This window comes from Chenopodium album, chromosome 2 (genome assembly GCF_948465745.1).
Source record: "Chenopodium album chromosome 2, dcCheAlbu1.1, whole genome shotgun sequence".
Lineage (NCBI taxonomy): Eukaryota > Viridiplantae > Streptophyta > Magnoliopsida > Caryophyllales > Amaranthaceae > Chenopodium > Chenopodium album.
This window is the reverse complement of record NC_137835.1, coordinates 5,863,595-5,886,651: the sequence shown is the minus strand read 5'-3', so window position 1 is coordinate 5,886,651 and position 23,057 is coordinate 5,863,595. Positions and strand designations below refer to the sequence as shown.

Genomic DNA, 23,057 nt, shown 5'->3' with positions numbered 1-23,057 from the left:
TGATTTTGCCCAGATACGCCTAATGTATATTAGAATTCTTACATAAAAACTTAAAAACGGCCCTAAATCGACTGTGGCATAATATGAAAGGATTTATAGATTTTTTTTTTAATCTTTTTTTTTATTTTTTTTTTTTATTTGGTGATATCATTTAAACAACAAATACTGTATGAAAGCTAAAAACAAGCTACATAACAAAATTGATTGCTCATAGAAAATAAATCAAATGTGATGATTACATGTTACATGATTTGAATCATGTTACAGATGATTTTTCAGCTATTTTGTCTCTAAAATATAAATTACAAAAGAATGTAAAGGGTGCAGTAAATGTATGGTTGCCTGTTCAATTTTCCCCGCATGTATAAAGTATAAACATCCAAATCAAACAGAAGGGAATTGAAAAATCATTCCCAGAAAAATCCACATCCCCATCTGATTTTCCCTGTATATTTCATGGGATTCCAAGCAATACTCTTGAATCGCCGGAGGAAATAAAAGGTTTTTTTTTGAAGGTTAACAGTTTCAGTATATGCCATAAACAAAAGAAGTTTAGTAGTCAAGTTTAAGGGAAAGTAAAACCCCCACCAATGTCGGCGTTCTGAGCACCACCCGGGGGTTTGATTGCAACCCATAGGAGGGAAATTGTGATGGAAATAAGACCTGCCCAGACGAAAACGATGGTGGGTGTTCTTCCTCTTCTTCCCATGAGCCCCTTGGCAAAAGGATAGAGATGAGCCAACACCCAGAAACTAAAGAACACCCCTCCTAGCAGCTTGCTCCACTGTGGGATGGTGCTGTAGATAGTACGACTAAAACCAACCGCAATAGCGACCAAATTAATCATAATGATAACAAGAGGAGGAATCATCAGAGAAGTCCACTTGACAATGTACAAGTCAGCATATTCATCATCGAGGTCGTCTCCAGCTGATTTTGATGTCAAAGTGAAAGAAATTTCGATACCAGCAACAACCTTCAGCAGACCCTGAAGCACAGCAGCAAGATGTGCGCTTGTGCCTCCAATGAGCCAAAACTGTTCATTCCTCCACCATTCTTCGAGGTTGATGCCTGACCACTTGATCTCCAGAAGTGCAAGCAGGCAGAGAGATAAGGATATAACAAGGAGGTATATGAGAAAGGTTATGCTCAGGGTTTGGACAATGAACTGGCCCGAAAATAGGGATAGCGCAGGAAGGAAGCAGTAGACAATCAAGAAAATTGAGGTGAATGGGTAGATACCAACATTAAGGTAAGCGATTCTCTGGAGAACCTTCATGCGGGGGCTGGCTAAGAAGGCGTTGTTTCTAGAGAAGAAAATCTCGACTGAACCTGTGGCCCATCGAAGGACTTGGTGAAGTCGATCTGTAAGATTGATGGGTGCAGTACCACGGAAAGCATCCCTCTTGGTAACACAATAGATTGATCTCCAACCTCTATTGTGCATTCTGTACCCTGTGACCACATCTTCCGTCACAGATCCATAAATCCAACCAATACGACCACCCCATTCGGTCTTATCTTCATACCAACAAGATACGACGCTTATGGCCTCAGCAACTGTAGAAGCGTCCAAAAGGTCCCGAGGGATGGTTAGAGCACCTGGTGGTCTGCCATTCCTGATAGATGGGTGATCAGCGAGTGGGCGGCCTTGGAACTCTGCCACTGGAATTGAATCAACAAGAAAGCTTGAGTTGCCAAATCTTTTGGGAAACAAAGAGATGTCCATTTCTTCGTCATCATCTCCCATTCTTAGAGCTCGATTCTCTTCAGATGAAGCATCAATTGCAACACGCTTCTTCTTCTTGCGACCAAAGCAGCAGTCACAAAAGCCACCATGCTCCTTGGCTCTAGGTGGATCAAAACCATACAGGGCAATCCTGCGGAAAAGGCAACCAGTTCCGACATAAACTGGGCCCTGAAGCCCGTCAAGAGCACGCATGTTGATGTCAAAGAAAACAGTGTTGTGGTTGGCATAACGATCAGAAGGGTCAATGCCTTCAAACCTCTGAGGGAACTGGACGTAACAAATACGATCCCCACCACGATCCATCATGAAGCACATGCCTTCTCTAATGGCTTCAGAGTTGTAGATATAGTGATCACAATCTAAATTAAGAATGAAAGGTCCATTTGACATGATTGCCGAGGCACGAACAAGTGCATTCATAGCCCCAGCCTTCTTGTTGTGGTCATAACCTGGACGTTTTTCTCGTGAAACATAAACCAGCATCGGAAGTCGAATATCAACTTCACTATAGTCAAAAGGAATATCATCACCAACTGATCCTTGAAGAGGTTCATCACTTGGAGGCTTCAACATAACCTGTAACATAAAAATGAAAGATCAGTCTATGACTCAAAAACTGCAGGGCAATGCAAAAATGAAGTCAAAGAACTTTCGAGTACAAATCCAATGAGAACAAGCTTACTACTCCCTCTATCTCTAAATAAAAAGGTCTCATTTGGTTGGAAGTCATTCTTATGAAAATAAGGTATAACCCCATAATGTTCCTTCATTATATAGGAATTTAAATAGCTACCATGCAGTAGTTGCTTTTCTTTCAACTTCTTAGTTAAAACTTAAGGTGCCATTATGGGTACTATGGAAAGTCAAAATACAAATTTAAACAAGAAATCGGTCTATCATTTTGACATGGCCTAATATATACATGTGGCCTATTATATAAAGTTCTCATGCGAAAGGTGAAGGATTATTTTTCTTTAAACAGGAAAGGGGTGTGAGTGCAAGGAAGAAACAGCCTTCTAAACATGCGGTTGAGGATGTCTACAACCGACAGTTCCTAAACCCCGCCCAGGAAGAACACTGTCACAATGGGTGGTGGTGGTAGTTCTTGTATAGGAGAGCAATATTATAGCGACCACCACTCATTGTGACAGTGTTCTTCCAATAACAACAATTTTTAAAGTAAATGGAAAAGTTGAAAATGAAAGATGCAAGACCAAAATACAGTACCTGTATGATTCCAGCATGATCACCCTTTGAGTGATCAGGTGCAGAATTCAGCCAAGTACCAGGCCAGTGGGTTCCATCAGCCATCCAAGTAGCTTTTTGAATTTTTATAGGTTCCAACGGTTGATCTCCTGCTTGTTCTCTCTGCATCTTCAAAGCCTTAATCTCTTCTCGGGCATTGTAAGCATCAGAACGTCGTCGAATTGAATCAGGAAGACCGTTGACACGAACCTTGAATTCATCATACTCACGCTTAACACGACGGCGATCCTTGACAAAATCTACTTTGACCTTGTTCTTGTAAGGATCTCTTTTCAGACTGAAGTAAGAATCAGGGTTCCTTGGCTCAATATTATGTTTCCGACAAAATGGAATCCACAAGTTAGCAAAACTAGCTGCTTCAGCCATTGCCTCAAAGGTTAGAAGGGCACCTCCATCGTCAGAGACATAGCAAGCAAGCTTCTCTACTGGGTAGTCAGCCGCAAGAATAGACAGAATCGTATTTGCAGTAACAAGAGGAGGTTCCTTTTCAGGATCAGCAGTAGAAACAAATATATCAACACCTGGAAGATCAGATTTTCCAGTAGGATTGTTGGGGCCGGGCAATTCAAACTTCTCTTTCAAAACATCAAGGTCAGTAACACGATTAACTGGGTTAAGCTTAGGGAGTTGATCAAGGACCCAAGAGAATGCAAACCAGATTTCACAAACCACAGACAAGCCCCACAGCCACAAGGCATCATTGTTAGGGTTCTTTACCCTCCACGCGAGAAACAATGCAAGAACAACCAATCTGATGAACACCAGAAGCCTGAAAAGGGTTTGCTAATTAGAACACAAAAACCATCTTATGATCAATGTTGTCTCAAAAATCAAAATGCATAAGCTGGTTGCACTGATATTGAAGCAAATAATAACACATTACCAGAAAACCAGACTAAACTTATAATTTGAGTACCAAATTCAGTAACTCAGTGCAAAACATATCATCATTACACAATAGAGTCAATACTAGTGAAATAGCAAACCATCTACTCCTATACTTAATTACTAATGGTATAATAAATCAGAGTTTTTAGTTACTATCATATTCGACACATATTCTTATGAGTTATTACAAATTATTTGTGTTTTTATAATAAACCTCACAAAGTGTCAGCTTGTGCTATTTGTCTTGACCGGTTTTTGAACATCTCAAATTAAGGCTAAACCACATCATCTGAATGTCAACTTGCTAAAAAGGCAGAGGAAATTTCCATTATCTGATTGAAATTTAGTAATCATGCAGCAGCAATTCAACATTTGCTCTTACACAACAATTCAAGGCACAAAACAAGGTTTAATCAACTGCATACTTGAAAAATATCATAGTATAAAATTAATTCAAAATTTGCAGACATGGATAATTTAAACACCAACACCACCACAGACCCACACCCCCCCAAAAAATAAAAAAAAATAAAAAAAAGAAAAAAAAAAAAACAAGAGAGAAAAGAAAACAATCTTTGCAGAAATATTACATACCTATATGGGCTGATGACTGCTGCTGGTATCTTCAACTTTCGAGTAAGAGGTCTCCACGGTTTGTTAAGCAACTCGAGTGGCTCATGACCCTCACCATCACCACCACCATCACCATCTCCATATCCCCCTTCCTTTGGCCAGATAGCATTGCCATAACCATAGGTACCCTTAGTCTCAAACAACCACCTGTTATGATCAAACTCTGCTCCACCAGTCTGGCTCCTCATATACCCCGACTTAGTAGATTTCATCAAAGACATCCGTCTGTCTTGCTTTGAGGGTGGCAATGGTAAAGGGCGTCCAGCAGAATCCACCGCCTTCTCATCCAAATCGGTATGCTTGTAAGCCTCTTTGCACCCAGGGCACATTGCATCACCTCCCTTAACAGCATCAATGTAACAATCCCGGCAGATCTTAAAGTCACATTCACACGGAAGTATATCAGCACCTCTTTCATCACTCATCACCTTCCCATCACAACCATGGACTTGACAAGAAGACCCTTTAGCCCCTGCCATTTGAGGATGGCTTATCTCTGACTCCGTCACCTTATCCATCAAATGTGCACGAGTAGCACTATTGAAACCACCCGTAAATAGAGAATTCGACACATATTGCTCCTCCACCCTTTGAGAGATAGTAGGGTCCATGGGATTATTATCAGGAGTAGGAGGTATAGTAACTGTGTAATTCATAAACTCCACACTCCCAAGCTCACTATCAAGATCATCTCTTGATAGATTATCATGAACATAGCGGCCTGAAGCGGTCCGCCTAGCGAACGTTACCTGAGGTTGACGCATCGGTCTCGCTGGAGGAAGATCAGATGAATCAGACAAATTGGATCTACTTGGTTTAAACATCTTCTAACTATCTCAACTCTCACCCCCTTCCACCCCAAACAATGCTAATTACCAAATATTTCAATCAAATTCTAACAATCTCAACAATCTAACACCATTGAAACCATCATAAAAATAATCTCAATTAAAATCACCCACTAACCCTCCCAATTGCTATTCTTTTTTTCATAAACTAGCAAAGAAACACAACCATATATTATACAAACATCAAACCATATAATATATGATACCAAAAACAGAATAATTTATCAATCATCACATTACAAATTTCTACTCAATACACTCAGACATGTTGCCCATTACTTGAGATGATTCTAAATATTATGCAATTAAACAAAGCAGGCCCCACCTAACACCCCCATAAACTCAAAAACGTGCAACAGTCAATACCCAAAACCCATTAAAATTAGGAGAGAGAAAATAATTACCTGTAAATTGCAAAGGTTGAACTCCACGACTGATCAACTATGGTGCAACCTTTGTTAATTATATAAAAAAAAAAAAAACCCAGAAATTATATATTCCAACAAATTAAATTGTATATAATATAGTTTATATCTTCTAGAAAGCGTGTCTTCTTCTCTCTGAAATCTTCAAACCCCCCAAATTAGTTGCTTTCAATTGCATGACATGCACCCCAAATGTCTTCAACTACTTCAAATTCAAGTAAATTAAGAAATCTTAATTACAATTAACTTGAAATTAGACTTAGTCCCAACTAATTAAAACATGAGACCAAGTACTATCCCACTTCTATAAACTAGCCAGATCTTTAATAAATATAAAATACTCTGTTTTGATTTGACTAAAAGTTTCGATCTTTATACAAATAATCGAATGATTTATAAAAATAATTTGTGGGTGATTGATTAAAATAAGTAAAAAGGTTTGATTAAGAAATTTGTGATTGAGTTGGGTGAAGAGGAAGTAAGCAAGAAAAGACGGCTGAGAAAAGGTGTGGGGAAGAAATTGAAAGAAAAGGAATGTTTGGAGAAAGACACAATTTACGGCTTCAACGCGGCTGTAATTTGGACATCCTCCCCCTTTAATTGCAATATTATTTGGATATCCAAAAATGTGAACAATGGAGTCAAACTATGATTTTAGATTTTTAGGACATTTTTCAAAGTTTTAAGACATATGTAAATACTTTAAACAGATTAGTTTGGTCGTGTTCGGATTAATATGTTGGGATTAAATTAGTTTTTGGTTGGGTTGGTTTATACTTTCGGTTATGAGTTTGAAAGTTATATGTTCAATATGTTTTTAGTTTTCTTACTCTTATTAGTTTAGCAAGTAACTAGGTCAACTTTCTTAATTTCGGTGTTTGAATTGTTTTTCCTTGGATTTGGGATTTTTTAAGATGTTAAGTTTTGAGATCTTGAATACAAATTAGCAAATTTCAATTATCTTGTCAAACATATTGGCAACAAGATGTATTGAAATAAAGTAATTTACTCGACAAAGTATTCGTGATGAAGTAATTCTATTAAATGATACACTGGCTAATAAATGTTTCTAAAATTATAGATTTTTCCTTTCTTTACCAATTTACTTGATGACAAAGTATTCCTATTTTTTACAAAGACAAAGTATTCTTGAATGATGCATTTTACTTGATAAAGTATTTCTGAATGATGCAATACATTTGTACTACACTAATTTTGACATTGTTCATTTTTCAACAATTAATTTTTAATAATTAATATCTCTAAATAATTGTATGTTTAAAGGTATATGAGTATGCATAATTATATGGAAACAAATCTTACATGATGTTGCATGCCCGGCCCTAAAACTAAGGGTCTGTTCTCATTGACCGAACTCAACTGAAGTGAACTGAACTGAGCTGAGCTGAGCTGAATTGAACTGAAGTGAAATGAAAATTTTATAAGAGAAGGAAATTAGGAGCTGAACTGAAATGAACTGAACTGAACTGAAATGAATATTTTATAAGAGAAGAAAATTACGAGCTGAACTGAGCTGAACTGAACTGAACTGAACTGAAATGAATATTTTATAAAAGAAGAAAATTAGGAGCTGAACTGAAATGAACTGAACTGAAATTAATATTTTATAAGAGAAGGAAATTAGGAGCTGGACTGAACTGAACTGAAATTCAATTCAACGTATGAGAACAGGCCCTAAATCTAACATGATATTGCATGCCTAAAAATCTAATATGAAATTACATGACTTTGTTTTCCTTAGGCATATAGTCAAAATGAAGTAGGTAAATACTAAATAGTGCTAAAGATTAATACAATACCAAAATTTTGTAAATAGTCAAATTGTCAAATAACATGCTTCCTTTAATATGGTTCTTTATTTCTTTTTCATATTTACATATGTTAGCGTATAACTTTAATCATTATGTATTTTATTTATCCATTGGTTATTTATGTATTTGATTGTAAGTTAATTAATTTAATAATATTTATACACGAGTTATTTATGTATTTATACACTGGTTATTTATGTATTAAAAAAATGAAAAATAATCATCAAAATGAAAACAAAATACTAATGAATGTATGGTGCATCCGGATGTATATAACAATCTCCTCAATAAGAAGGAGTTTTTTTTAGATACATAAATAAGATGACGATATGATTAGTTTAAACGTTAATTAATTTAGCATGTGGTTGTGTAATGACATGATGACATAAATTGATAAATATGATTAGTTTAAAAGCTGAAAAATGTAACGCGGCTTAAGTTAAGCTTTCAAAGGCAACTGGACATAAGAGTTTACAAACTCACACATATTAGCTGTTGATGACTATTCTGATATTCTCACATTCAAGTCTAGTTGTGCCATGTACATTCAACGGTCTACTTTATTAAATCTAACACGCAAAATAAACCACCCAAATTACAATACAGAACTGATCGTTATATCCCGCGAGTACCTTTTTAAAATTAAATTTCTTTTATATATTAGTTATAATACTCCACAAAATATAAATATACAATAGTGAAAAATGTTTATAATAAACTAATAATACAGATAATACAAATTAAGCTACATAACTCTAATAACATTATATTACACTCATTGACATGTATATTGCAAATATTGACACGAACTTGTGTTACTTGTTAAATTAATACCAACTTGCTCAAAAAAGAACAAAATCGACACTAAAGGCACTAAACATTCAATAATACTTTACATATGACACCTATGAAAATATTGAAGTATGATAGTTAAGGTTCACTGAAAGAGAAGAAATTACTAAAATAATGTGAAAGGTTTCCAAAAAAGGAAATTGAGCAAATAATAAAATACGACTATTAAAGGAAAGTGATACATATAGTCTTATCTTTCCAACATATTAAGAACTCGTACTTTTTGAAGCAAATGATTGTTGAAAATAAATTTTATTCTTGTACAAGGGTTGAAACTTGAAAGTTACGTAAATTTAGTTGTTAATGGTAATTTATGTTAACTAGCTTTTTAGCCCGTTCAATGCACGGGTTGTTACTTGGGTTTATTATATTCATATATAGGTATGCTTTTATACAAAGTAATTGTTTCATTTTAAAACTTAAAAGAAAAAAAGAGTGAGGGTAGAAATGTGAATGAACATGAAGGAATTTTGTTAGATATATATACATGAAGAATGTGGGATATGAAATGACATACTCCGTATTAGTTTAAATTATATTTAAAGTCTAGGAGATGAAAAGACAATTTTTATAATAATTCATATATTTATGTAATGTGTATTAATTAATTGAACATTATTTTATTATGGTAGAAATGAAACACTTCATTTTCTTACTTGAATTTGCAAGTTGTAGAATGCATAAAGACATAAACATATACTACGTATATTAAGGTAGGTGACATGTGGCATATGGGATGATTAAATTAGTGACTTGTGAATTGTGATGCCATGTGTCATGTGAAAAATTTATGGTTTGTGTTTTTAAATACTAAGTATAGATATAGATTTTGTAATTTTTGTAGCAAGTTAGAGTCAAATTAGCAACTGACATAAGTTGATGTCAATAATTGCAAAACTTCACAAAGTTGGTGTCAGTGATTGTAATTTTGCCTATAACTTTCTAATACTATGACGATTCAGATCGATGTAGACTATAATAAGTTTTACCTCCAATTACATTAAGTCTACTAAAGGCCGGAAATTTCACTAATCTTACATATCAAGAAATCATCACTAAAGTCGTTCAAACATAACCTAACATGTTTTATAGGTCGCATGATTTAACATTAACGAGTCACATACGCTAAAAGTAAGTAGAAGGATAAGTATGTTCACATACATATATGACCTTTTATCGTTAGTTCGAGTCAAACTTGACACATTGGATAGTACATCGAATTATGGGCGTGATGGGCATGTAGTTAAAGAAACATTCTATGGTCGTGCCTTGTGCATGCCTATTTGTTGGATTGACAAGGATGGTATGTAAAACTTTTAGCATACAAGTTACTAACCTTTTTCCTTAAAATTGGGCCTACTTAATAAAATATATGGGCAATTGGCACCAAGAGTGTGATTACTGAAGAAAATAAGAATCTATGATCATTTCATGGCGGCCTACGTAAGCCGCATATTCAACATCTCATCGGATGTTTTTGTTCCTTAGTTTTACAAATAATCCAATACTATGTTACAACTTTTAAAGTTGGAATCTTTGGCTTTACAATATTTCTTTAAATTACACCAATAATGCAAACCTTTACTACAATTTCTAACTTGCTATAGTTTTAATTATTCTCACCTTATCAATTAAAATTTGAATTTAACTTTATTATTGATAACATTGGATGTAACTTACATGGTTTTTAGGGTGTTTGCTTGTAGAAGAACTTGCTCTACATAAGTCATATACCACATGACCATTATTCTGAAGTACGATCTGGTCATGACAAATCACAATAGTGCTACGCTGGCTTGGTTGCACGGTATAGTGCAGTGTTAATTTGTTAGTCCTTTAAAAGTTCTTATTTCAACTACTTTTGTTTTTGTAAGACAATCACTGTTCAAACAGAGAGAACTTTTAAGGAGAGTAAATCAAGACTAAAACGCATAATTTTCTTTGGGTTAGGAATTGTTTATTCCTTTATGTATTTCAAAGTCCTTACCGATAAGATACAAGGAGGGGTTCCCCACCCTATACTACAAGAATGGGTCGATGAGGATCGAACCCCCAGCACTTTGGAGGAGGAGGAGGGGGGGGGGGGGGGGTGGGGAAGGACAACCATCCCTCCTTAGCTAATAACCTTCACATAATATATAATATAAACAAAATGTTTCCTATTCTATCAAGCATAATTTCGAAAACATTTGAAAGATCCTGGCTTCGATCTTGAATAACTCTGATTTTACTCAGATGATTACCACATATTACAAGAAATACAGCTGACTGTGGGCATCAATTCTCGCTTTTCTCAGCCTGTCAAACATCCAACATCATTCACGTATAGTTTCACAGCCAAAGCTTTTCAGGATGGCTAGTAATTTTAATACTAAAACTGAATTAGAGTTTACAAGACAAAGAATTTGAGGGAAGGGGGGGCAAGCGAGGAGAGGAAGGAACCACAATTTGTATAACTTACGGTGCTAAACTGCACAAATTGGAGAATGAGAACCAGGGAGGTTAGCTAGTATGCTTGCGAATCTGTACAATCCCACATTCACATGGAAAAGAACAACTATAAACCACCCCTTATGTTCTAACTCTCCTGCCTTTGATTCGTTATCTGCCTTTGATCCGTTGTCGGCCTTTGATTTGGTGTCGGCCTTTGATCCGTTGTCTGCCTTTGATTTGGTGTCTGCCTTTGATTCGTTGTCTGCCTTTGATCTGTTGTAGGACAACAGCAGCCACAACAAATCCACGAACAACATCCTTTGCACGAACAGCAACCCTCCGAGCATTTAGGTTTTGAGCATTTTAAACAACTAGGTATGCAGCAGCAACTTGAGCATTTTGGCCATCCAAAACAACTGCAGCAGTTAGAGCATTTAGGCAATTTAAAACAACTGCAGCTCAAGCATTTCGGCCATCCAAAACAACTGCAGCAGTTCGTGCATTTAGGGCACTGGAAGCAAGAACAGCAGCTCGAAGAGCAGCAAGATTTAGGCCATCGAGGTTTCCAGCATTTCATCTTACAGGTACAACTACAACAGTTCCAACAGCTACAAGACCGGCTACAGGTTGTTTTAGTGGGTGGATGACGGGGTTTTGGATGGAGGTTGAGAACATCTCGGATTTTCTTAAGCCGGGTCTGCGTGGTCATGTTCTCCATTTCATGAACAAAGCGGCATAGGTGGCGAATGTAATCAGGGTAAAGCTCCAAGTTGCAGTGCCCACCGCCTTTTATCCATAGGGGTTCAAAAGGCTCCCTGGCCCGTTTCCATAATCCATTTCCATGTAACCAGTTCACTACGTCGTCTTCTGTACCCTGCATTGTGTAAGATTGATATGACAAAGGTGAAGATGCAAAGACCAGAATGCTTTCACCCTTACTTTCTACGAAATATAAAATAAAGAATCATGAATGTTTCAGAGTAGAACTAAGTAGGAATTGATTTGATGGCAAAGGGAAGATCACGGATGATTAAAAATCATGAAAGCAATTGCAGTTATATATACTCGAGTCCATTTCAAAAAGCAAATGTTCCTAGCTCTCCGGATACAAGTTTGGCACATGCTAACTGGTATGCTGGGTTGTTGGTATGCTCCTTTGGTTGAATGTCACATAGGCCCAAGCCCTCATAATCAAGGATTTACCGCGGTGTCACTAAAATACCCTCTTTAATAGTTGTTTGATTTTTCCATACTCTTCCACCACTTCATCCTAAGGACATGTGACAACTATTTACAGCCGGGATGAGTATAATTGATAAATTGCGGTGTTTTCTTGCAAAAGTAGTCTCCCTAGCTGAAAATGAGTATACAACAGCACCCGTATCCTAAGATATCCTAAATATCTTAAGCCTCCAACCATAACAAAAAAGTTCAAAACATGACCCTGGTGGCTGGTGTACTTGTCCAAAAAATCACTGACTATATCGTCAATCTAATACATAAATCCTTCACATCAATATGCAACACTATAAGTACTAGGACCACTTCCTCCTATTTTAAATTACAATTCCTACAACCACACCCTAAATTCCACACTTATCGTATATTTAAAGTCTATAAATTTTTAATATTCGACACACAAGTACATAGAGGGTCTCTAAATTCCACACTTATCATAATTTCAAAGTCTATACATTTTTTATACTCGACACCTAGAGGGCCTCTATAAGTCGTTCACTCTTCATGATTTCAAAAGAGACACAAAATTATTTTATTCTTTCAACCCCTCGATTCTCAAAGGAAAGGTACCTGACTTCTTAAGATTCACTAATTAGTTTCATTTTTAGCCGTCACTTACTCTAGCTATGGGCCATAAATTTGCATAAAGGCAAAATGCTATTTCGTTACATTTATTGAATTGGGTTGATTGGTTATGCTCGGGGTAAAGAGCAATCATCATTTATGAAGCGATACTTTTGTAAAAGGAAAGAGTAATTTACAGATCAATTCATTCATTTCAACCTTCATAATAGGTGATTAGAATACATAAATCATGCAAGTCAGATTCCCTTTCCCTCACTCAATTTAATCCTGATCTAATAGACAGGTGAATTAATATAGCACTAATTATTTCACTAGTCATTACCACCACCAACAAACCCTCAGCAGAAAAGCAATTTATGGCGGCTAATAAATAGAAAGCTCATTACTTCGATATTCATGACCTTGTTAGATATTCGCACTTTACACTAGAAATTTGCTATATGAAATTATGACACGGAGTCAGCAGGCAAAAGTACACATTCTGATACATGAAAAAGGTAACTTACATGTATCACCAGAGCAGGGCACTTCACTTTCCGTATTTTTCTTATATTCTGCATTCAAAGCGTCATATGATTAGGTATAGAAAATGGAAGTGGGATCGACACTTAAGTAATTACAAGGCCAGCCTACATGATTCACAATTTAAAAAGCCATAACAAATATACCGAAGCAGGGATTTGTGAAGGCACCAAGCTAACTTGACTAACTACATCTTCAATTTTTCTATTCATTCGATTGCACATCACACCAGGCCAGAGGCAGATATACATGCATAAATGTAAAATGAAAAGCATCTTGCAAACCGCAGATGAATGTACATACACCATAATACCATGCTTTTAATTAAAACAAAGATTATGAGGAAAGAACTCACTCACCCTATAAATATCGAAACAGAACGAGAATTTGACATGGCACAGTACACGAAGCCCGGAGAGGATGGCACTGTGCAAAACCACCCCCCTCAATCTTGGCAGTTTTGCTGCAAGGTGCAGTGTGGGCCCACTTCCAACTGACTGTCCGTACAAAATTAAGTCTTCTTGACTAACTCCGTATTCAGTCTGAAGACACTGATAAACAGCCTCTATATCTGCATATGTATTGGCCTCGCTTGGCTGGACCAGAGAGAAAACACGAGGAAAAGGTCAGTACCCAAGATTTTAAGAAGCGTTGGATAACAAAAAGCCTCTAGCCAGACAATTTGGAGGCCGTCAAGTATATACAACCAATATTTACACGTTTGTATATTATACAATCTACGTAATGAGAAGTTAAGGAACATGGTGGGAAAGTTTCTAAGAAAACATGGGCAAGAAAACAGTTTGATTCGAGAGTCGTGACATTAGCTCTAATTAATCAGCTACTTAATGCAATGAAACGAAGTGATTATTCAGATGACCAGTTTTTCTTAACTCGACTGTCTCAAATATAGAAGACGAGCAGGCTATAAATGCATGGTATCTCCTTAATTTTCACCTTATTCAAGGTGTTACCATCTTTTTACGGATTGTGGAGGTATTGCTAACTTGACTTGATATAAAAGGTTATGCAGAATTTGATACTAATTGTGTAATGTTGTGTAGAGGTGATTTCCAAATTTAAGGGGAAAAAACATTGTAGCATTGCTATTTACAAGAATTGTAAATTCTACAATGTGTCTATTAACTATTATGCTTCAAGAAATAAGAAAATTCATAAATTTATGCTGATGAGTGTAACAGCCTACCTTACCAGTAGACGCACCATACCCAGAGTAATCATACCTACAGATTTGCACACAAAAAATAGATGAACACCTCATAGGATGATAACATGACAAAGATAACAATTCGCGAAAGGACCAGTACTTCAGTAAGACGGAATTAATATGACATGATATTAAGTAAAATTGATACGAAGTATGATTCAAGCTTCAAAGGGAAAAAAAGTAAATTTCATTGAGCCAATTAACATATTTGATTCAAGAGGAACCAAATTTTACACAACATGCAAATCAACAAAAACAAGTATACTCGTAATAGAGTACTTCTACCCTACAAATTATTTTAAGTTTGCAAATCAAAACTTACCTACTAACCTTATGCATTACAATTTACATATTTACAATGCATGTTCCCTTGTGAGTTGTGACAAAATTTTCACCACAAGTACACACATGACACATCATTGTCTCAGCCATCTGTTTTGAAATATTTTTGCACATTCGGCCTAAATGGAAGAGTCCAAGTGTCCACACCTCGGCACTCAAACCCTATTATGTGCGCCTAAGAACAAGTTTCTCCAACCCTCCAAAGTCATGTGAATCTTTGAAATGCCAGTTAATTTCCCACGTCAAAATTTACTTTGGTACTCCCTCTATGAGAACATAATTTTGCACACAATTCACAAAATGAAAGGACAAAATCAATTTTAATAATCAACAGAAACAAATCAACTATTAGAGAACAAGTGTGGACCAATTTCAACCTTTTTTTACAATTTGATAATGGACCAATATCGACCTATTATAGACTAGTACGAGTACCATAATGCAATCTATGAGGCTTCCGGCATAGGTGGGGGTAAGGAATAAGTCAATTAGACTCAAGAGTAACACATGATAAGGATCGCTACTATGGTTGCAATGAGGATTTTTCAAATGAAACCATTGATAAAAATGACAGCAAATCAAATTAACACACCTCGTCCCAATCCAATACGAAATTCAAGATAATTGAAGAACAAATTAATTCAATTCCATACAATGAATACAATTAAAAAAAAAATCCATACAATGAATACAATCAAAAGATGAAAATTTGGAGGGAAAACAGAAAATCGAAAATAAATTGAACTACTAAAACCAAAAGAGCATTTTATCACAATTATTAACATGAAAAAATGACAAATTCCCAAGAATAATCCCACGCTAAACTAGAGGCACAAAGGCCTAAAACAGATTCTGTCTCATAAACTACCCCCGTGAAAAACTCTAAAAATACATGTCTTTACACACAAAGTTATCGAAAATGTAATGCATCAAAAGTTGGGCTTTAACAAATTGGTGTGACCACAAATTTGCCAAAATAATGAAACAATTATCCTTGTAAAAGTTTTTAAAAAAAATAAAGAAAACCTTTTCCATTGTATTATGTTAAGTAGTTTTCAATTATTATCAAAATATACTCATTATTTATTCCAAAAGTTAAATTTTTTGGGAAAAAAAGCTGGATAGTATTAGCTCACAAGGGAGAAAAATGTCATTTTCTAACAAAAGTAAGTCCAAAATCTATGCTTTCACTCTTTCAGTGAGTAAAATCAAAAGCTTTTCACCAAAAAATTATGGCCAACGTGAAACAGAACTTTACTGTTACCCTCACAGAAAGTAAAGAGTAAACAATCCCCATCAAAATCAAAAAAAAAAAAAATTAATTAGAAATTAAGTTTATTTTGTTTAACTTTCAGCCAAACCCAGAAACATAAATCTAACCATGCAAATTTACAAGCACTCAAAATTCACATACCACTACCAAAGTGGTAATAATAAAAATATGCAACAAAAAACAAATTCAAATGGATGTCAGCTAGCTTAGTTGGTAAATCCTCGACTTTCTCCAGGGGTGTCAGTTGTTACTTAAGACCTCAGATCGAATCCCGTCTACTAAATTAAACTTCCAAACCCAAAAAATACTCAATCTCAAGAACCCCACAATCCCACATGCCCATAACCCTCAAAAAACAAAACAAAAAACAGAACAAACAATTAAACTTTGTAAAATGAATAATAAAATTAAAAATAAAAAAGGATGAGAAGAAAGAAAGCTGACCCCATTAAGTTGACTCTAAGATTGATTTTAAGCTGAACAAAGAGATCATAGAGTTGACCAAGGTCAGCAGCATTGCCATGAGAGTAAAGAACAGTAAGTCTAGCATAAGGATTTTTCAAGTAAAAAGCAACAATCTTGTTTCCTCTTTTAGTTTCAATAACATGAACATTCAAAAGTGGGTCATCTCCTTGAGGAATTGGAACTGCCGCAGCCGTCGAAACCGCCACAAACTTGCCGTCGGAATCTCTCTTTTTTACCTCATAAGTTGCCGGAGAAGGTGGAAAGAAAGCAAATTTAGCTGCCAAATTTGACATTGAACAACAACCCATTTCACCCCAATTTGGTGCAGATCAGAAAATGTCCAACTCATGAATGCATGTGGAGAGTGATGGAAAGTGTAAAGATTTTAACTTTTTGGGGGTTAAAAACAGGGGAAAACAGAGGAGGAGAGAGAAAGTTGGGATTTTTGGGAGGTGGGTTTTAGGTAGAAAGTTGATGGAAATGGGGGGTTTAAGTGAGGTGGGTTTTTTTTCAAAAATAGAAATTTTTTTGGGTTTAGTTGAAAATTAATTTTAATGCCTAAAAAAGATAGAAATTTGGTGAAAATGGTTGAAGAAGGGTTATAGCCTAAAATGAAGTTTAATCTTTTTTCAGAAAAAATTAATGAAAAATGGAAAAAGATTGAAACTTTTTTCTGGGATTTGGGTTAAATTTGAAGGGGGAAAATAGGGTTGAATTTAAATTGAAATAGGTGATGTTAAAAAGAAGAAAATAGGAAAAAATAAATAAATGGGAATTTTTTTGGGTGTGAAAACAGAGGTTTGGTACTCTGATGTTTAGCTAAATCTGTGTAAGATCATCACAATTATTTTTAGAGAGAGAAAGGGGAAGTGAAAAAGGATTTTAAAAGAAAAGAAAAAATGGGGAAGAAAGAAATTGAAAGAGGAAAATAAAAGTTAACTTAAGAACTGAGTTTTATGACTTCATTGTTGTGTCAGAAGTAACAGAGGAAGAGAGAGAAAGAGAAATTTGTTTAAATTTTATGGTTTTATGAAGCATGTGATAAGGAAGAAGAAGACAAAGTTGGGGGCAGGGGTTTTCATCATTTTATGGAAGATGAAAAAAAAAGAAAAAAAAATATATGGAAAATGGACAATATTATCAAAGTAATTATTATTGATTGGACTTTATATTTGTGCACTTGTGTAAGATAAGGAGAAAATCAAAATTGGAATTGGAAATTGTAGACTATAGAGTATAAAGTATATAGACTATAGGTTTTAGATTTAGCAAATTGTAATTTTGGATCTTTTGATTAAGATTATTATTAGGTGTCACTCACTCACTCTATTGTTTTGAACTTTTGACTAGCTAGAACTTGTAGCATTATTAGTGACCAATAGTTATTTTTGGTCATCAATATTTCATGTCAATTTTCAATTTTGTCTTAGTTTGTTCTTGGGAGCAAGCTTTAAACTATTCTCTCTTCATTTACAAATGAAAATTCCATTTTGTTAGAAAATCATGTGCTAAATAAAATCTTTAAAAAAAATGTGCTTAAATAGAAGACTCATTTCACTTTTATTAAATCTTTGTAAACCAAACTCTAATACTTCATACTCTATATCACTTTTTTTTTTATATTCACTACCTTTAATTAGCCAAGCTTTGTTTTTTTCTTCTCTTATGTTAACAAGTAAATTGAACAAGCTACATTACTTTTTTTTTTTAAAAAAAAAATAAAATTGTAACCTATCTAAGTTATTTTCTTTTAAAACATAAACTTTCTTTCCCACTTTAGGTCATGTTTGGTTCATCTTATTTTACATATTTCATAAAAACTAAATTCAAATTAAAAAAAAAAAAAATCTTACTATGTATTTAACTGTGACAAGTAAAATAAAAATCTCACATGTCCTAAGTATAGCGTATAGTCATATATTGTACAAGTCCAAGTCTTTTAAAACATATTGATAATTGTAATACTTGTTATTTACGTGAGATAAATTTTCTTTTACATCATTGTTATTCATGTCTCTTTCCATGTAAACCAAAATTTAAATTTGTGTGCAAATCATATACGTAGTAAATCATTTGCATGATTACACTAATATATATAACTATGATCATGAGTATGGATGAAGGGATAACCCAAAGGAAAAATCATGGGAAGATTGTGAAAATACTAGTACATAATAATCCCCAACTTAAGAACATGATTCAGTCAAAGGTAACGGTCAGTTGACCAAATTTCTTACAATATTGTCAATATAGTGCCGTTGTTTTCTTTTTTGCCAGATAGTACGTTTGTAATTAAGCTGTCATTAGTACTATTATTCTCACCATTAAGATAATGTTACCCAATCAATGTAAAACTTAAGCAACTACAGGTGGTACTGGTACATGCATTTTGGAGTCTAATCTCACTACTTTCACTAGCTGGACAACGTTAGCTGTCTTGCCCTACTAATTAAGTAACAAAATCTGTTGTAAAAAAATAATCCTAATTTAAGAACAATATTATTATATATTTAGTAAAGTTTATCTACATTTTACTTTTACTTGTGATTTAACTTTTCTCTTTTCAATACATGCAACAATTTGATTTTTGAGTAAGGGCATGTTCATATTTACTTATTTTTAGTTCACTTCAGCTCCAATCAGTTCAGTTTAGCTCCAATCAGTTCAGTTCAGCTCTTAATTTCCCTGTCTCATAAAATATTCATTTCAGCTTAGTTCAGTTCAGTTCAGTTCAGTTCCAATCAGTTCAGTTCAGTTCAGTTCAGCTCCAATCAGTTCAGTTCAGTTCAGCTCAATTCAATAAATATGAACAGACCCTAACACAAATCGACTCAATCATGGTATATAATTTTTGACATTAGATGTGTGTGCGCACGCACTTGTTTATTGGCAATGAGGGCATTAACCAAGTGCATGCAGAATGAAGTTTGTGAGCGTGATGCAACACGAATGGCCGAGAGGAAGAAGAGATTGATGGATACTTTTACCTATTGACGATAAGAGAGAAGTTTGAGGTTGAAAATTTTTAGTTGTTTTGGGATCTCCTTGAATCTTATTTGTTTTTGGAATGCTTTGAAACATGTGGTGCAACAATATTTATAATGGCTTACAAATAAAGTTGCAACAACACACATGTAATAAAACTAATAAGCAAAATTGGGTAGGGAGCTTAGAGTTCGGTTTGCTATGGTGCTACTATCGTACGTAAATTCATAACCTAACACTAAGGGTCTGTTCTCATTGACTAAACTGAATTGAACTGAAATGAAATGAATATTTTATAAGAGAGAGAAATTAGGAGTTGAATTGAACTGAACTGAAAATAAACGTATGAGAACAGACCCCAATTCCTTATGCATTCAATTTAAATGCTCATTGATACTTTGCATCTTGCTTATTACTAACTATAGTAAATGCTCAATTTTATATATTTTGTTTGTATGACTATATTTTAATAACTTTTCTCATTACTTGTATATTACATATCCATCAATTAAACAAGTGTTGCATCATTACTTCTTCATGTAAAAATTTAAATCACTCAATAAGGGCTTGTTCTCTTACGTTGAAATTCAATTCAGTTCAGTTCAGCTCAGTTCAGTTCAGTTCAATTCAGCTCAGTTCAGTTCAGTTCAGCTCCTAATTTCCTTCTCTTATAAAATAGGAAAATTGTAATCTAATAATCCCACCTTTAGTCGGTCTTCCATAAACAATCCCACGTTTTGAAATTCCAGAAATAATCCCACTTTTGATCCTCATCTTCCACTAACGATCCCACTGACCTACAACTTGTTAAGCAGGTTATTTTATTTATTTATTTATCTATTTTTTTTTTAACTATACTCATTCTCAAGCCACCAGTCCAACCACCACCCAACACTCACTCCTTACCGCCACCCCCACCACCAAGCCACCACGAAACTCACCAACCACGCCGGAAAATCCAATAACCATCCCCAAAACCCAACCCCCACCACGAAAACTCCACCCACTGCCACGAAAAACCCCACCCCACCCCCCTGAAAGGCTGAAACTCAATCCTTAGCCACGAAATACTCCACCCCAGCCACGAAATACTCTACTCCGGCCCCGAAAAACGTCACCCGTCGTCTCCAATTCGGTTTTTGGTTTGAAATTAAACGCAAATTATTATTTCAATCATCTGAAAAATCGAATTGAAAGGGAATGAATTGATGAATTCAGAGGAGAGGGAAACATACCAAAGAGAAGAGAGAAAGAGCAGGAGAAGGAGAAGGAGAAAGAGGGGTTCTGGGCTGCGAATTGGGTTGGGTTTTAGGGGAAGCTAGGTGGCTGCAGGAGCTGATTTCGGGCTACAAGGGTAGGGTTCCGGCGCCTTGAAGGGGTAGGTTGGGTTGCCGGGGAAAGCAAGGGCGGGGATGCGGTGGCGGGATGGGGAAGGGATACGGTGGTTGGGCTGGGGGTTTTGGTTTTGTTTTTTTTTATATATTATTTTTTTATTAGTTTGTTTTTTTATTTTTTAAAAAAAAGGTTAAACCTATTAAAACCTGACACGTGTCTTATAACCTATGAAAACCGGTTATCAAAACAATCCAATCGGTAAAGGATTGTTAAGGGAAGATGGGGGTCTAAGGTGGGATTGTTTCTGGAATTTCAAAAGGTGGGATTGTTTATGGAAGACCGACTAAAGGTGGGATTATTAGTTTACATTTTTCCTATAAAATATTCATTTCAGTTCAGCTCAGTTCAGTTCAGTTCAGTTCAGTTCAGTTCAGCTCAATTCAGTTCATTTCAGTTCAGTTCAGTTGAGTTCAATCAACGAGAACAGGCCCTAACACACTATTGCTTATAGAAATAATTAGTTCTAGATAATCACATAGATATAAAGTTCATTTTTTAAAAATTGTGCATAATAACCTTATAGTTAAACAATTAAGAAAAGAGATTGAGAGCATTATACTGTTGATGTCTCACAACTCTCTTCACCTTACTCACATTATTCCACTTTAAGTCTAATTAAAGACAACATAATTGCATGTTAAATCACAATGGAAATTAAACAAATTTTTCTTGTTAAAGTAAACACATAGGTTAAAATTGTTAGAAAATAAGAGGACACTTACAAACCTCATTATGCATGAAAGATAAGTTTTTCTCTTCAATTCTTTGCATCAAAGTAATTTGTACCTAAAAAGAAAAAGAATATAAATCTTTAATCAACAAAAAAAAAGTACACTTTATTTTTAAAGAATTATATGTTGTCAAAGTTGTAAAATCACACTTGAGAAATAGCACCCGCACGCTTAACATTATGATTGAAAAAGGAAGATGAAAAAGGGACCCTCATCTTTTTACCCTATTAGAGTTATGTCTAACCAAACTCCGACACTTGGGATTTAAGCCTTAAAGTTTTTAACCAATTTTTTTTGGATTTATTAAATTACAGAGTACTCTCTATAATTTAATTGTCAAAAAAATGTCAAAAGTCTCGTCTATCTCAATTAAACACTTAGAATTGTTTCATATATTGGTGTTTCGTGGGCCTTAGCATTAGCTTCATTGATATTGTAATAAGTTGTGCCTCATTTATAATTTTGTTTGTTTTGGTGTATATTTGTTGGATAGGCTTAAACATTATGGCCTTGTTTGGCAAATGGCTGTTGGCGGTTGGCTGTTGGCTGGTTCACTTGGCTTGTTTGACTAGCTGGAATATTTGGCTGTTCATAATGGCTTTTGAAATTGACTGTTTAAGCTGGCTGTTTATAAAAGTGTTTGGTAAATTAATTGTTGGTTGTTGGCTGTTTATTAGATAATTTGTGGGCCAACAAGCCAAAAGCTACTCAAATCAGCTTTTTCATTTTGGCTTAAAAGCCAGCTTTTTCGCTGACTAAAAAGCCAATTACCAAACACATTTTTTGGCTGTTTGACCACCTAAAAAAACCAAAAGCCAAAAGCTAACAAAAAAGCCAATTACCAAACATGGCCCATGAATATACATATATATGACCCATCTTATTTAAGTTTTGACTTGTCACTTGGGACTTGAGAGGTCATGAACTCGTGAATAATTGATATGCAATGTTTTTTGGTTGTATTTTACTTCTTTTGGAATCTAAAAATTGCATTTTCTTTTATTGTTTCTTTGCCTATTAGCCATATACTCTATCGATCCTAATAATTATAGTATACAAATGTATTTTTCAACTTATTCTTATCTACCTGAAATATTTACATATTGCAACTTGCAAATTTGTAGAACTTGTTTTATTTGAATGAGTCGAAAAAGTTAGAGATTTGAAAAGAATAAATCATCATAATAATAATACGAACAAAATTAAACTGAATTGGCTTGATCTTAATTGAGAAGAAATCCAAAAGATCAAGACCTTAAGGAATCAAGTCGCGCTTTATTTTATTCCAGTATAATATTTTCAGACATTTTTTAATTAGACTTTGTTATTTATTTGAGCTGTTTATATCTAATCTAAAACATTCTT

At 34.8% G+C, this 23,057-nt stretch overlaps 2 protein-coding genes across 3 annotated transcripts; both read right to left on the bottom strand.

The window, feature by feature from the left end:
- Nucleotides 1-188: 188 nt before the first annotated feature.
- Nucleotides 189-6,340, bottom strand: LOC145594208 (cellulose synthase-like protein D3). 2 transcript variants are annotated; one of them, XM_081650545.1, is made up of 4 exons: nt 5,790-6,340; nt 4,499-5,309; nt 2,978-3,785; nt 189-2,326 (listed from the first exon to the last, which is right to left on the bottom strand). In XM_081650545.1, the coding sequence occupies exons 2-4, from the start codon at nt 5,299-5,301 to the stop codon at nt 566-568; spliced, it is 3,372 nt and encodes a 1,123-aa protein (XP_081506671.1). In that variant the 5' UTR covers nt 5,302-5,309; nt 5,790-6,340; the 3' UTR covers nt 189-565. The 2 variants fall into 2 exon arrangements, with proteins under 2 accessions (XP_081506671.1, XP_081506668.1); XM_081650542.1 differs by lacking the exon at nt 5,790-6,340 and having other exon boundaries at nt 4,499-5,404.
- Nucleotides 6,341-10,699: 4,359 nt separating this feature from the next.
- Nucleotides 10,700-17,644, bottom strand: LOC145580961 (uncharacterized). Its single transcript, XM_081638043.1, has 5 exons — nt 16,561-17,644; nt 14,481-14,517; nt 13,633-13,869; nt 13,258-13,305; nt 10,700-11,801 (listed from the first exon to the last, which is right to left on the bottom strand). Exons 1-5 carry the CDS (start codon nt 16,887-16,889, stop codon nt 11,073-11,075), a joined length of 1,380 nt encoding a protein of 459 aa, XP_081494169.1. The 5' UTR covers nt 16,890-17,644; the 3' UTR covers nt 10,700-11,072.
- Between the last annotated feature and the right edge of the window lie 5,413 nt (nt 17,645-23,057).